Source organism: Periophthalmus magnuspinnatus, chromosome 13 (genome assembly GCF_009829125.3).
Source record: "Periophthalmus magnuspinnatus isolate fPerMag1 chromosome 13, fPerMag1.2.pri, whole genome shotgun sequence".
NCBI lineage: Eukaryota > Metazoa > Chordata > Actinopteri > Gobiiformes > Gobiidae > Periophthalmus > Periophthalmus magnuspinnatus.
In genome coordinates this window covers 8,953,503-8,967,827 of record NC_047138.1, presented here as the reverse complement: position 1 = coordinate 8,967,827, position 14,325 = coordinate 8,953,503, and the positions used below count along the sequence as shown (strand labels likewise).

The 14,325-nt window shown below is 38.9% G+C and overlaps 3 protein-coding genes across 3 annotated transcripts; 1 reads left to right on the top strand and 2 right to left on the bottom strand.

The window, feature by feature from the left end:
- Positions 1-417: 417 nt before the first annotated feature.
- Positions 418-2,191, bottom strand: snrpa (small nuclear ribonucleoprotein polypeptide A). The gene is made up of 7 exons (XM_033976881.2): positions 2,132-2,191; positions 1,777-1,857; positions 1,532-1,704; positions 1,282-1,440; positions 1,036-1,173; positions 870-958; positions 418-791 (listed from the first exon to the last, which is right to left on the bottom strand). Exons 2-7 carry the CDS (start codon positions 1,847-1,849, stop codon positions 632-634), a joined length of 792 nt encoding a protein of 263 aa, XP_033832772.1. The 5' UTR covers positions 1,850-1,857; positions 2,132-2,191; the 3' UTR covers positions 418-631.
- A 523-nt stretch (positions 2,192-2,714) lies between these two features.
- actmap (actin maturation protease) lies at positions 2,715-4,711 on the top strand. The gene is made up of 6 exons (XM_033977046.2): positions 2,715-3,315; positions 3,406-3,474; positions 3,663-3,787; positions 3,863-3,992; positions 4,092-4,162; positions 4,233-4,711. Exons 1-6 carry the CDS (start codon positions 3,140-3,142, stop codon positions 4,562-4,564), a joined length of 903 nt encoding a protein of 300 aa, XP_033832937.1. The 5' UTR covers positions 2,715-3,139; the 3' UTR covers positions 4,565-4,711.
- Positions 4,712-4,984: 273 nt separating this feature from the next.
- Positions 4,985-13,601, bottom strand: itpkcb (inositol-trisphosphate 3-kinase Cb). Its single transcript, XM_033977682.2, has 7 exons — positions 12,286-13,601; positions 7,892-7,991; positions 7,605-7,818; positions 7,333-7,537; positions 6,256-6,357; positions 6,076-6,147; positions 4,985-5,984 (listed from the first exon to the last, which is right to left on the bottom strand). The coding sequence occupies exons 1-7, from the start codon at positions 13,411-13,413 to the stop codon at positions 5,739-5,741; spliced, it is 2,067 nt and encodes a 688-aa protein (XP_033833573.1). The 5' UTR covers positions 13,414-13,601; the 3' UTR covers positions 4,985-5,738.
- Positions 13,602-14,325: the final 724 nt, after the last annotated feature.

The following is a 14,325-nucleotide window of genomic DNA, read 5'->3' as shown; positions in this document are numbered from 1 at the left end:
TTGGCGCCTAAATAAGGGCTTAGTGGCCGTTTGGCGCCATCTAGTGGCCACTTTCTTTAAGGGAAAATGTAATGTCGTGCACTGTCCCCGTTTCAAATAAAAGCATACCATACCATACCATACGTAGACTGCGGACTTTTCTTTCCACAGAAACGTTCCTTTGGCTATAATCTTCCAGAATATGTCACAAAAAGTATCCATATCCATACTGAATGTTTAAAAGTTTGTTTAGGATTTAGCTTTTGCAGATGAGATTTGTGAGCAGCATTTACCATGAGGGTAGGCTTTACCAAACTTAATGCTGATGTTAGCAACTTAGATAGCACCCTACTCTAAACCAATCTATATTCAGGAAGGTTTATTGATTTTCAACCACATTTCGGTTTGAGATTTTCACATACTAAAAAAAAAAACAAGTATTGTGAAAACAGTTTAATGGTCATATATAAAAAGCTCCAGGTACAATGTCTGGGAAACCAGACTCTGGGTGCAATGCTTGAAATAAAGACTGTTGAAACAAGTGTGTATACTTACAGATGGATACTTGCACAGTATCTTCAAAAATATTTTCTAAAAATGTGGATAGAAAGAAAAAGCACTCAAAGTATGAAGTCAGTTTTAAAGAGTGACATTATTTTTTGGCAAATGAGATCTTCATGGCATTAGTTTGCGTGATCTTAAAGCCTTGTAGAGCCTCTCGTGCAGCTCCAGCCTGTACTTCATTATCAAACTCCACAAAAGCGATATCGTGGCGGCCTGGGACCAAACGCACCTCCTTGAACCCTGGGAACCTGCATGTTCAAATGAGAATGATGTTGAAGCTTCAAAGTTTGAAACTAAAATATTGCAAAATGACAGATGACACTGACTGGTTGAAGAGCATGGATAGCATGAGTTCGTTTGTCTCTTCGGGCAGGTTGGTTAGGAAGAGGATATGATTTGGAGGATTTTCTGACACCTGCAATGGAGCAATTTCTGAATATAGGCTCCTGAACAGCAGTAGGTCATAATTTGCTGCCAAAAGATGCACAGTACCTGTTGTGGCATCTGTCCAGGCATCATCTGACCAGGAATTGCCCCAGGAATTTGGCCAGGAGTCATTCCGGGAGGAGGCATCATACCAGGCGGGGGCATGTATGGGGGCTGACCAGGCATGTGCATCATACGAGGAGCCTGGTTCAAAAAATAATTGCTTGATTTAATAAAGGTGTTGTCATAATTTGAACTACAGATTAATTGTATTGCCAAATGGACATAAATGTAAATGGTTTTGCTCATAACCATTGATGCTGGGACACCAGCCACCATGCCGGCTGCAGCAGCCTTCTTGGATCCTTCTGGTTTAGGCTTCTTGATCCTTTCCATTTTGCGGTCACGCTCTACATAGGTTCCCTTCATTTTAGCAATAATGTCAGAGTCCTGTTTAGCATATTGGATTCTCTGAAGAAAATAAAGTTGAGGTCACAACATTAATTAAAGCCATACACATTATTAAGCAACAGAGTGATTTTCTAAAACGCTTTGTTCTTACCATCGGCTTGTCATAAAAAGGAAACCCCTGCATCGATCTGAGAGCATTGGAAGCACTGTTAACCTCTTTGAATATAACAAAAGCCTGTCCTTTCATCTTTATGTTTCGTGCGACCAGGATGTCTAGAATTTGCCCGAATTGTGAAAAAATGGCGTACAGAGACTTCTTCAACTCTGAGAAAGAGGGAAACACGTTTAAGCATAACTTTGAGCCCATATACCCGTTTAAGCCGCAACACCGCGTACCATCTTTCTTGATCTTCTCGTTTAAGTTGTTGATGTATATTGTGTGGTTCAGCCGCACCTCCGCAGTTGCCATTTTATTACCTGTGAATGACAATAAGAAAGTATTGACCTACTAAGTCTTGTAACTATCGATTGAAGCAAAAAACAAAACAAACAAAAACTAAATCGATTTGGTTAGCAATTAGCACTGGGTTAGCAAAGAAGCCTTTTTCGACTGGTGAACGCTTTTGGTGTCCACAGACCAGACTTCTATAGATGTATAAATACCTGTCTACTTATAACAACGTCTAATACATCCAATGCGCATTAAAAATAAACAGTAACAAATACATTAATCCATACAAACAAACCTCACCGTGGACCGATCCGATGAATGGAGACAACGTTCACAAACGCTAGCGTGTGTAACCTCGCGATAGTTCCTGTTTTTCTTCTTTACTGTTATAGGGTGGGAGAAAATTATATTAGTGCACAACCGCCCCCTTCTGGACTGGGTGTGAACAATCTAATTTACTCATTTCATATCATAGGCTTAGGCGTTTTCTTCTGAACTTTTGCCGTCAAGTTTTATGTTTGTGTTTTATGTACTAACTATGAATCACCAAAAATGTTGTTTACGCATACACACAACGAGATAATATGAAGGCACAGACAGTCAACAGATGGCGATATAAGCTATTTGAGCTAAACTAAAGAGCAGTGGCGAGGGCATTTGTGTATTGGCATTTGTCCCAAAAGGCTTTAGAAAACATACACTCAAAAACATAAGTGTTCTGTCGATTCAGTATTTACATCACAGAAAGAAAAAACAATTGTCATCCATCACAAAACGCTGTCTGAGCAGTTCTTTAGAGAGGTATATGCCTGAAAGACTTTTAAAATGGGCTTCCTTAGCTTTAGAGGGAATGGCCGGAAGTGACGTAAGTGCCTTTCAACCCACCCGACTAAGTGTCCAACCTTAAAAACAAAAAGCATGCGACCGTCGATTTGGGACAGTAATACAACTTTCTGGATATGATCCATCATTAAGCTCGACAGAAGAAGAAGAAGAAGAAGAAGAAGAAGAAGAAGATACAATGAGCGGCGTTATTTTAATAGATCCATGGCCACGGGCTGCCAAATAAGGGTAGGACATGGATTAAAAATAACGAGCCAGAGAAGGACCGCGTCTGAGTGATCAATATCAGCGAGTACGCGACAAGTATTTTATAGTGTAATTTGACTTTATTCAGTCATTGTCCTTTTTCGCGCAAAAATCCTGATCTTGGTTGCTATTGAGGTTACTGTTCTGTTCCTGCTTACTTTTGTTTGAGTTGTACTTTAAAGTTCTTAAAACGAACTACTTAATATTTGCACCAGTTTTATGCACCAAGCAGCCTTTGACATGTCTCAGAATGGATGTTGTCCAGCACCCCCTCCTCTGCCTGCGAATAATTTGATGCAGTCAAAGAAGCTGTATCAAATTATCGCCAGCAGCAAGACTGCAGTTGAGGGGGACTACACCGAGGCTCGCATACTGCTCAGTCAGCGACAAAGCAGGTGAATGAATCATGAAAATACCCACGTGTATTTTACATTACATATGCATAATAGTTTTTTTTTTTTATGTTTATGCTTTCTTGTTTCAAGTTTTAGGACTGACCTGATGTGGGTTTTAGTGAACACCTACGTGCCTTCCCTCATTCAAGATGGTCCTCAGTGAGTCTGTCATCTTGATATGACCATAGTCTAGTTGTAGGCCTACAACACATCTATACAACTAATAGGGCGTTTGCGTGATCAAATTTAGTTAATTTTTCAGTCATTTCCTTATCCAATTATACCTGTGCAACTTGTATATTTGTATTGCGAGTATCTGAGTGTATTTTATTTTATTTACCTTGAAGGTGTGGTTTGGTGGCATTGTGGATGGCAGCACACCTCCGCCAGCCTCAGCTGAATATTGACATGGAAACTGTTACACAGACAGCTCTGAGCAAAGCATACACTGCTCAAGGAGAAATGTTTTCAGGTAACTTTATGCACTACACTATGCAGTTATAATATAGTATTTTCAATAACAAGTTTATCTGCTCTTATATATCAGCTCAAAATATGGCACTGTTGGCAGAAGAGATTTGTGGCTGCAAGGCTCAATTGCTGTCAGGTGGTTTACGAGATGACAACGCATTAGCAATTATAAAACACCTGTGGGATCGCCAGCCTGTTCTCATTCCGTATCCTGCTCTGATAGATAATGTTGTTGTTGCATGTTGTTTGGTTAAGCAGAACAAGTCATACATAAATTAAACAACATCTTTTGACTGAAAACTCAGCTATGATGAGGATTTTAACCACGCACCGTGTAAGCGAAGTGGCGTCAAGGCACACTGGGCTGTTGCATCAGGTAAGTGATTATGTTGATTATGTAATTGTATTTTTATTAGTGAGTGTAAAATATATACCTTTTTATTTAGGTGTTCTTCTTGGATTAGACCATGGGAGCCTAAATAAACAGCACCTTGAGTCTGACTCATCTTTGCCTTGGCTGTACCTGCCTACTGATGCATCACCATGTCCCCTGAGCAGTTCCCAGCCCAGAGAGGTTTATATATTGGCCAAGCAGGGCAAGAGCCTCCGTTACCAGATATGGAGTTTAGACTGCATAGCTGAAAGCAATGAACAGCTTAGGACGCTAGACCCCAAAAGAGAAAACAATGGGACCTACTATGTGCTACCTGAAGGAGGGGTGGAGGCCGGATTATTGGGCCAAGCAGTATTGCTTCATACAAGGTCACTGAAGCAATAACTGCTAGATTTTCCGAAGAGAAGAGTGACTGAATAGCTTAATTTATTCATCTTAAAATGTACTGTATTCTGCTGCTGCAAGTTTCAAGACATCAATGCTTTATTTATAACTTGTGGATTTCTTTAAGAATAAATCTCATTTACATATAATTCAAACGTTGCAAGTTTGTTTTCAGTTTGTTATGGCCAATAAAAGAATTTAATGTTTCTTTTCATCCTGTAAATGAATTTAAAACTATAAAATTACCATGCAGAACACAGGCATATGGTCAAATAAAAGGAACAGAGTGCCATAAATTAACAAATCTGTATTTTTGTAAACATTTACAGAAAGTTGAACCCAAACAAATCATTGCTTCAATTCTGTATTTGTTAGTTTTCCAGTTTTCATTTCCAGTTAGTACAAAAGGATGAAACTTCACATGTTGAACGCAGGCTTTAATCAGCTCACTCACTTTGAATACAAATTTTTCACTGCTTTAATCCCAGCTAAATGAAAAACACTGATCAAAAGCTGACCATGTTCATTACTGTGCTTTAGTTTGTGTGTAAACCCAGGACTGCTCACAATCAATACACACAGAGGCACTACTTGTTTGTTCAATGGCTTAGTCAAGATCCATTGTGCAACAGTTTAAGCAAAAACAAAATCTTGTATATCTGTATGCAGCTGTATTAACAAAAAATCAAATTAACTACCATAAAAAACACTTTCATTTGACAGCTGTAGAGACACTTTGGGGTAATATGTTTTCTTTATACGCAAATGAACCTGAATTTAAAAAAAAAAAAGTTCACAGCAATGGAATGAATCTTAAAAATGATAGGCACAGAAATTGTACAAACAAGTTAAAGAAGCCAAATAATTAATTAAATAAATCTCTATTTACATATTAGGTAACATATGGTCTTGCCAACGTCTTAGTGTTAAAGTGGTTTATGACAAAAATAAGTTCATAAATGTTACTGGAAAAACAATTCCAAGTTCTTGTTTTGCGGTAATGATGAGGTGACTGAAGAATGCTTTCTCGTTCCCAGACAATAACTGTAGAATTTAAAAGTCCTTTGGCAAATTCCAGTAATATAAAGTGTGCCTGTTGTGCTTATAATTTAAGTCAATAAAGATATTTAATTATTTTAGATTGTCCACTGCTTTTGAGGAAATATTACTTGCATCAGTCTTCCTCGGATAGATCATTGGTACTTTTCTCTGAAGGGTTTGGTGAAAGCATAGTGCTAAAGATATCAATAAGGTTATCCAGTCCCCAAAGGTAGCCATCTTCCTGGTTACCTTCGACCCACGGTGTCCGGTGGTCGAGGGTCTGTTGGTCTGGAAGAGGAACAGTCTTCCCAAAGTCGATCATCCACACTCTAGCCTTCACCGATGCATCGTGTACAAACAATAAAGAGCTGCCCACAACCTGGAGCAGAGAAACAAAGTTGGCAAGTGGTAAATGATTTTTTATTTTTTTTAATAACTCATTTTGTCTAAAAAGGTAGTAATGGGTTTACCTCATGGGTCCTGAAAAATGGCGATTTTTCTAGTACTGATCTCAGTTCCTTTAATTGGTGCAGGTAGAGTTTCTACATAAAATAATGAATGAATAGTTACTGTGGCTGTAGAACAAGTGGATGTCAATTATTTGCGATATTATACACACATCCAAAATAAAGATAAAAATAAACACGCACCAAAATTTGATTATTTCCCTCGACAAAGTCCTCCAAAGCCTTCATCACCTGCTCCTTTTGCTTTGTCTTCTTGAAATTAGTGTTGCAAGTTCCATCAGCTTTCTGTGAATCATAAACTAATTATTTGCTGCACTGCTGTCAAATTATGTAAAAATATCCCTTATATCAACAACACACTTGAGCCAAGTCTTTGACAGTACTAATTTGACTGCTAAGACTTGTTAGACTGGAAATGAGAGCCAAATATGTGTGTGTCATATTTTCCGTTCTGATTGTATGCAAACCAAATCGCTTTAAATAAAAAAGTACAATTGAACACAAACAAAACAAAAATCCATCAGAGAAGAATAGAAACAAAAATAAGTATCAATCCACCCCCTCCTCCAAAAAAATAAACCTAAATGTAAAGAGTTTTTTTTAATCTTATGCTGTGTCACATTAACATGACTTGATTGTTCAGAATGTTTGATTGAAACTTGGTTATTTAATAGAGGAAAACTGCTGTTTCAGACATAAACATGTGAAAAAGAATTAGATATCACCGTTATTGGGTAATGGTGCAAAAAGTGTGAATGAATAATTGTGAAGGAAAATCTTGGTGTTCCTTCACAATTATGCTCTTAAATAATCTTAATAATAAATCTGATACTGATACATCTCGGGCTGTAGTTGATACAAGACATGCCCTGCTGATCTATTACGTATATGTGTATATGTGTATCTGATCCATCCTGCACTCACGAGACAACACCCGCACGGGAGTTCACGCAAAAATAATTATTTATGCAGAAAAAAAGTACTAGGGAACAATGTAGTAATATAAAGACAGATTACATTTGTGAGTTTAATCTGCCTCCTTACATATGTAAATACCTAAATATTCCAAATCTTCAGCTAACTCACTGACTTCTCCTTTCTACTGTTTATACGGACACCGCCGACCGATTAATCGACTAAATGACTAAAGGCCTACAGCCCTAGTGACGTCCCAAATAGAAATCTACACAAGTGGAGTTGTATCACCAAAGTTTTCTGTTAAATTCAAAGGCGGAAAAGAAACTGAAGGGTTCTGCTCACCTTGATGCCCTCTATGCGGAAGCCTAGAGTGGCCGTGGAGCTCAGCGTCTCTCTCCACTGCATGTATCGGGGTTTGAGGACCCCCTGCTGCGCTCGCTCCTGTTCAGTGGGCGCCTCTGGATCTACGGCAACCATCTTCTCAAACATGTCCTTCCTCAAACGTGGACGCTCTCGTGCTTTTGACAGTTCCTCCTCCAGATATGTTCTGAAAAAAGACATCTTTTAGACATTATAATATTTTATGTTTTTAATAACTGTCAGTGTTAATTTACCTGCTGCCCATTTTACAGTCCATGATTGAAGGGGATTCAAAATCAGCCAGGAGGTCATCCATCACATTATATTCCTGATCGTCTTTCTTCACCACGCCATAATACCCAGGAACATGTGGCTGTAGAACATCGTCCCTGAGCTTCTGTAAACACTGCTGCTCACATTCACAATATCGTTTCAAGACACGACCATAGTCTCCTGCCTGGAAGTTACCTGAAGCAGACAGAGTCAAACTATAATAATGTACATGAAACATGAAGGTGTGTAGTTAGGTTTAAATTCATACCTGCATGGCCTGCGAGCTGCACCCATGGGTAACGCTTCCTGAAGGAGACAACAAAGGGGGACCAGTGAACCATGGTCTTCAACTTCTGCCAGGACTTATTCTGAAAAAAGCAAATATAAGACATGTCAGTTCCTTTAAAAGTGGCTCATGAACCATTACATTATTTTTATTTATTTTTTATTTCCTTTAATTAAAACTTTATTATAATTATAACACACATATACATATATATATACATATATATATATATACACATATATATATATATATATATATATATATATATGTATATATATATATATATATATATATATATATAGATATATATATAGATAGATATAGATATATATAGACACATAGCTTTATACCAGCCAGTGTATTTATTAAACACTCCCTTTAGAGTCCACATTTTCACACACACCTCAGTAGACATTGGTCAGGTCCTTTGCCAAGGCCAGGTGCACAGTACGTGACAAAGCCCATTCATAAAACATTTACTAAACCTACCCATGTGGGAGTCGTAAAACAGAGCCATACTGTGTCTGTACTGTGTGTGCATGTGGGTGCGTACTGGTTATCTGCATTGGGAAACACCAGAACAAGGACAGTGTGCAAGAGGGCCTTTGACGCAAGCCATTTCAGAACAACATGACAATGATTAAGAGGCTTTTAGCAACCAAGTAGGGCTGCAATTTTGAAATTTTGATTGTGATTTTTAAACGTGCTTATGAGCACTAACATTTGAGACGGAATCATTTACTTACTGCAAATACAAAAATCACCTGAATGTCAGGACATGCTTGCAGAGGTTTGAGGTTTTTGTACATTTTATTATAAGCACAATATTTTGTTGTTTGCTGAGTAATTTATAGTCAAAGATTCACAAAGCTTATGTCTGTTTAAAAGCAGAAAATTGTGTTTAACATGTTTTCAGACACGTTTTTTTTCAGACATGTTCACTCTTCCATGTCCATGGTATATTAAAAAACAACCTTTAAAACCAACTTTATAAAAGTTCATCAATAAAAATAATTGTACCTTTTGCAAAATGGCTATTTTCATCCAATCAATGTGATTTATCTTACAGCTCTAGATAGATGTATGTGCACATCCTGTCCATAGAATATAATATAATTATATATCATTAATAGTGCCATGCCTATAATTACTTTCAATTGAAAAGCAACCCTCAATTATTTACATTGGCTATTGCTCAACCATAAATATTATGTAGCTACTAAATGCAAATCATTATTTTCCATAACCACATCAGATTAACACAATAATAAAGGAGCTGCATGATATACAGCAAATAATTTTCCTTGTGGATCAAAACACTTGTCTAAGGCACAGTCAGTAAATAATGGTAATAAAGTACAGGGCCATAATTGTAAAACTCAATCAATTTTATAACATGAGTAAACGCTTGCCTAGCCCTCTTAAGTCATGTTTACATGTGGCCTCTCCCTGTGCAATTCAGCTGCATTCTTTCCACAGCTGAGATATAATGCTAAACTGACAAAACAAAATTGTCTTATGAATGAATGTGTGAGACGTGAATGTAAACTGGAGACAGACAAATCGAATTCTTCAGGCTTATAATATATCTTGTGAAAAAAGGAACACATATCAAATCAGAGGGCGTTATTACCTGAGCTATTACCTGCACCATCAAACTAACATTGTTGTGGTGAACTAGCCATCAAAGTCAGTATACATAGCCTGAGTCTAGCATAAACATCTAGTCGGGTTTTACTCAAAATGGGATAGCGCTTCACTTACATTACTGGTAGATGTGCCATAGAGATACATTAGCAAAAGCAATAAAAAAGTAAACAAAAGAGCATGTAACATCCCTATAAGCTGCTACTACTGGTAAATACATTTATCAGGGTAGTGCCAGAATACTTTTGAATGGGTGTTATGTTTACATTTAATATTGGTTTGGTCTAAAAATTGGTTTGGTCTAAAAATTCAATAAATTGTGAGGACGCAATCCCAAATTGCATTTGTTTCATTAGAGTTTCTTTCAGTGAAACTAAATCCAGGTGGAGTCCACTTTAAAGTCACAGCAACTCCTCTTCACACCCATTTGCATTCTGTATGCACTTTGTCTCTATTAATACAGGGTTAATTATAGTGAAATACTCAATGTCTTTCCTCACATCACATTGAGCAATACTCACTCAAGTAGTCCTGGGAGTTGAACACACACAACTGATCAGGTCACGTGACAACAGATATGGTTTAAAAGGGGCAGCCATGTTTACTAAAGAGCAACAAGAACACATCTTTGCTACTATATTACCATGTCACAATTGATTTTAAGTTATAATGTGCAATATCAAATAGCAGATATTTTAGGATTTTTACAAATCCTTGTCAAAGGACAATATAGGAGAGAAAGTTAGAAGCTTACCCTCACTCAGATTAATCCACAATATCGTCACAAATAAATACAATTCAAACTCAGGATCTCCTGTTTAACGTATGCTTTTCTCTCCCCCAGAGTTTGGAATTGTTCTTTCTTGTAGTATTACTTTTTTTCTTCTTACACAGCAGACAATACTGTGTCTCTCTTCCTGAAGCCACCTTGTCTTCCTATCACCTTTGTCCTCTTGTCTCTCACATCCCCTAAACCCCACAGGGCCTATCCTGAGCCCCACACTGAGGCATCTGATGTCAGATTCATGACAGACATGCTGTATGGGGGTAGGGACACACACACACTGTTTTTCTTTTGTCCACTTGACAAATTCCTCAGTACTTTGTAATGTAAAGGCAGTGTTTGGATATGTATGCCGACAGTGCAGAACCTGCTGAACAACAGCTATTGACAACCCAGAAAACTCATGTCAATTCACTGTGTTTTTATGTACCATCAAAGCTACAGTACATTTAACTCGGTTTATAATACAAACCACATCCTGTACAACACACTCTCGAGAGAAGATTATTGTCAGCACTGCTCACTGACAAAGAAGACATGGCTTATAACAGAAATCAAACTATGTGGTGTTAAACACAAGACAGTAGCCCCTTAAGCCAGGCTCTATGTTGCCCTGACTGAAGAAATTACACATATTCAGAATTGCTGTTGGAGTGATGTAGGGAACTGTATGGTTTAAAACAAAAATATAACTGATCTTAGAGAATGAGTGTTGGTGTTATTTTATTGGGACTTTACACTGAAGGATAAGCTATAGGCGAAAGTTCAAATATATGTTAAAGCATATACCATCTTATTGTATGTGTGTGTATTTATTTATATTAATGAGGGGGTCATTTTAAGTTTAATCCAAGAACATTTGAGTGCATTTATTGTATTAACACATTAACATATTACAGGCATGTCAAATAGAGATAAAAAAAAAAATACTACCACTTATAGTAGGGATGTTGCCAAGCAACCAGTTTTCCATGACACAGAGTGAACTCTGAAAAAGAAGGTATGGTGGCCTCATGCGTGTCTCAATATGCATGTGTGAGCAGGTATCTACTCACGTCACTCTCATTCAGAAGTAACTGGTTTGGCCAGGAGACACTATGGCTCTGTTTTCAATACGAACAACAACATACCACACGCCCTTTAAAATGACACTACAAATTACAACATTACATAGGGTACCACGTACAAACCAAACCAATTCTTAACAGAAGTTCCAGGAAAACGTCACATCACAAATGTGTAAGCGAGCGCAAGGGCTGCGTGTTTGCTGTTTGAGCAAAGTCCTAACAGCAAACATCATTAGGCCACCTCCAAAAGCAGAGTTTGACACTAGTGATGTAGTCTGTGGGACACTCTAACATTCAAGATTCACACAGACAAAAGAAGGACTGTCTGCAGTGAGAGCATCCTGTTTTTAAGACATGTCTCATTCCTTGCATTTCAGAGCCTCACATGAGTGACCTGAGCAGAAGCACCAAAGCTTCCCATTTGCAAACTTTAAACACATCCTTTTCTAGAGGAGACATATCTGGGCAGGGTTCAAACACACTAAATACAGTGTCAAACTGACAATCTGTGAATCACGCTGAGCTGGCAACTATAATGACATGACACATAACTCAGGCAGCCAGACGGCCTTTTCACCAGCACACAACACTGTAATTAGTGCTGATAAGCAGCAAAATAAAGTGGAGCCCGAGGACCAAGTGAAGTTGGTCCATGCACACTTTTGACTAATGATAGGTAGCAATGTGGAAGTTATTTTCTTGTACAATGCTTTCTTTGACCTGTTCTGTTTTGTTGTAACATGCAACAGGTCTTACTCAAGGTTGCCTTGAAAGACACTGTTTTGTTTATGGGCAAAGTTGAGATGTTTAACAAAAATAAAAATATCTGATGTCTTGTTTTATTGGTGGACTAACTAAATTGGGATAGTCATACTCACAGTTGATCCATCTTCAGGGCTACACAGAGAGGACAGGCGTCCAGGGGAGAGGCTGGACTCAATATCGCTCCCTGTGAAGTCGTCCTCAGACTCCTCAAATGAAGAAGCAGAGGACAAGCCAAAGGAGGAGGAGTTGGACAGCTTTCTGTGGGAGCGCATCAGGGCAGGAGACCCTCCACACCCACTGTCCGAGCAGGGAGACTCATCATCAGGCTGAGGTTCCAGACAGGCCCCGCTGTTCAGGTGCAGCTTAGCCCCATCCTGTGAACAGCTAGGGGTCAGGTCTCTAGTGATGATGAGTTTTGGTATTGTTCCTGGAAAACATTGTCCTCCTGGTGTACTTTGATGGCCAGTTTTGTTGTCTGTTTCAACTGAACACGTTTTATCCCGTGCCATTGTGGGAAGACAGGAAACCGTATCACTACAGTCTGATTTTGTCATCGTGTCCCAAGTGAGGTCCTTTAAAGACTGTTCAGTAGCCAAAGTTCGCTCAGTCTGAACAAGCAAGCCCCTGTCAGAGAGTTGTGTGGAGGGACTCTCGGTGACACCCGTTATTAGTTCCTTACTCTCAAACCCTGCCCTGTCCTGCTGGTCTTCTTTCTTGGGTGAATAATTCTCCATGGCTCTGATCGAGGGAAGCGCGGCATTGTTCTCAGGGCAGCCCACACCGCCGACTTCTCCGCTGCGCTTTCCCAAACGTGACGCATCGGAGGAGCCAGCGGCTGCCTCCCGGTTCACTGTGCGTTGAACAGTAGGCCTATCTGTTGTCTCATACAGGCCTTGGTTTGCGTTAACAGAACCGGGGGCCGATGCGCGGGTCCCAGCCTCAGCCACGAACTCGTCCCTCGGTAACTTTCCAACTCTGTGTTCGCTGCTGCGCGGGTCTGTTTCCTCAGCAACGTTTACGTGGTCCAAATCTGTTTCGGTCCAACTCGAGTCCCTCTTTCTCCTTCCCAAACATGACAGGGCCTTGCTTTTCATCGGATATCGTCTTAAGTCTTTGTTTTGTCGCTTCTCTTTGCCTCTAAACCTACAGATTCCGAGGCGTTGTGCCGTCCCGCTTGTTTTCCATGTTGCTCTGCCCGTGCTGGCTGTGCATTGAGAGAGCTCTGAAGGAGTTTGACCCATCCTGCATTCCGTAGTAGTAATAGCTCCTCAGGCACGCCCTTTTGTGGTTAATTTCGAGATTTGTTGAAAGGACTGTGACTTACCGTAATGTATCATAATGCACTAGTCACAGCGTGTGTCAATTAAAAAAGTCAAAGAAACCTGAAATTGAAAATTTCCTGTCTTCGTATACTGGAAGTGAAACAAACACATCAGTCAGTGAGCAATAGTCTAATAAAACATCATGTTCCACAAAGTAAACCTTCCTATTCTTCATGGTGTAATGATTAACAGCAGACAGAGAGCACAGCCCAGATTGGCAGTGAGGGGTTGTTGTTTTTTTTGTTGTTTTTTTTGTTTTTTACATAAAGGCTATTTTACAATCAGGAAAACAGGTGGGGGAAAATCAAAAGAGATTGAATGGACAAATATCCTATTATGTCCCTATACTATCATTTACAATAACAAATGTAACACTATCAATTTCCTGGGCCTTTTAAATGTAAAATTGTAGATATGTAGATAAATTAAGTCATGGACTGTGACAGCACAGTCCGGGCTTAAAGAAAGGAAATGAGACAGGAAGAATCACAGTGGAAAGAACAGCTCATATATATTTGAGAACATTCTTGTGAAATGCATTTCATAAATAATCCTACAATTGTATTAGCACTTCATGACAAAGAAATACCTAAACAACGTAGTCCCATGTTTCAAACAGCTCATAATTTCCTTTCATCAACACAATTTCACACATTTTATGATTCTAAGTGTGTGACTCTATAGTCTATTGAACCGATTAGGTATTAGGGCTATACCCCAAATAAATCTGTAGCTGTTTTAAAATACATGTACAATACATGAAGGCTATTGTATGCCTTACATAGACAGTAGCCTAAGTATTGTAAGCCTGTATGTATGTACCAAGCCTAC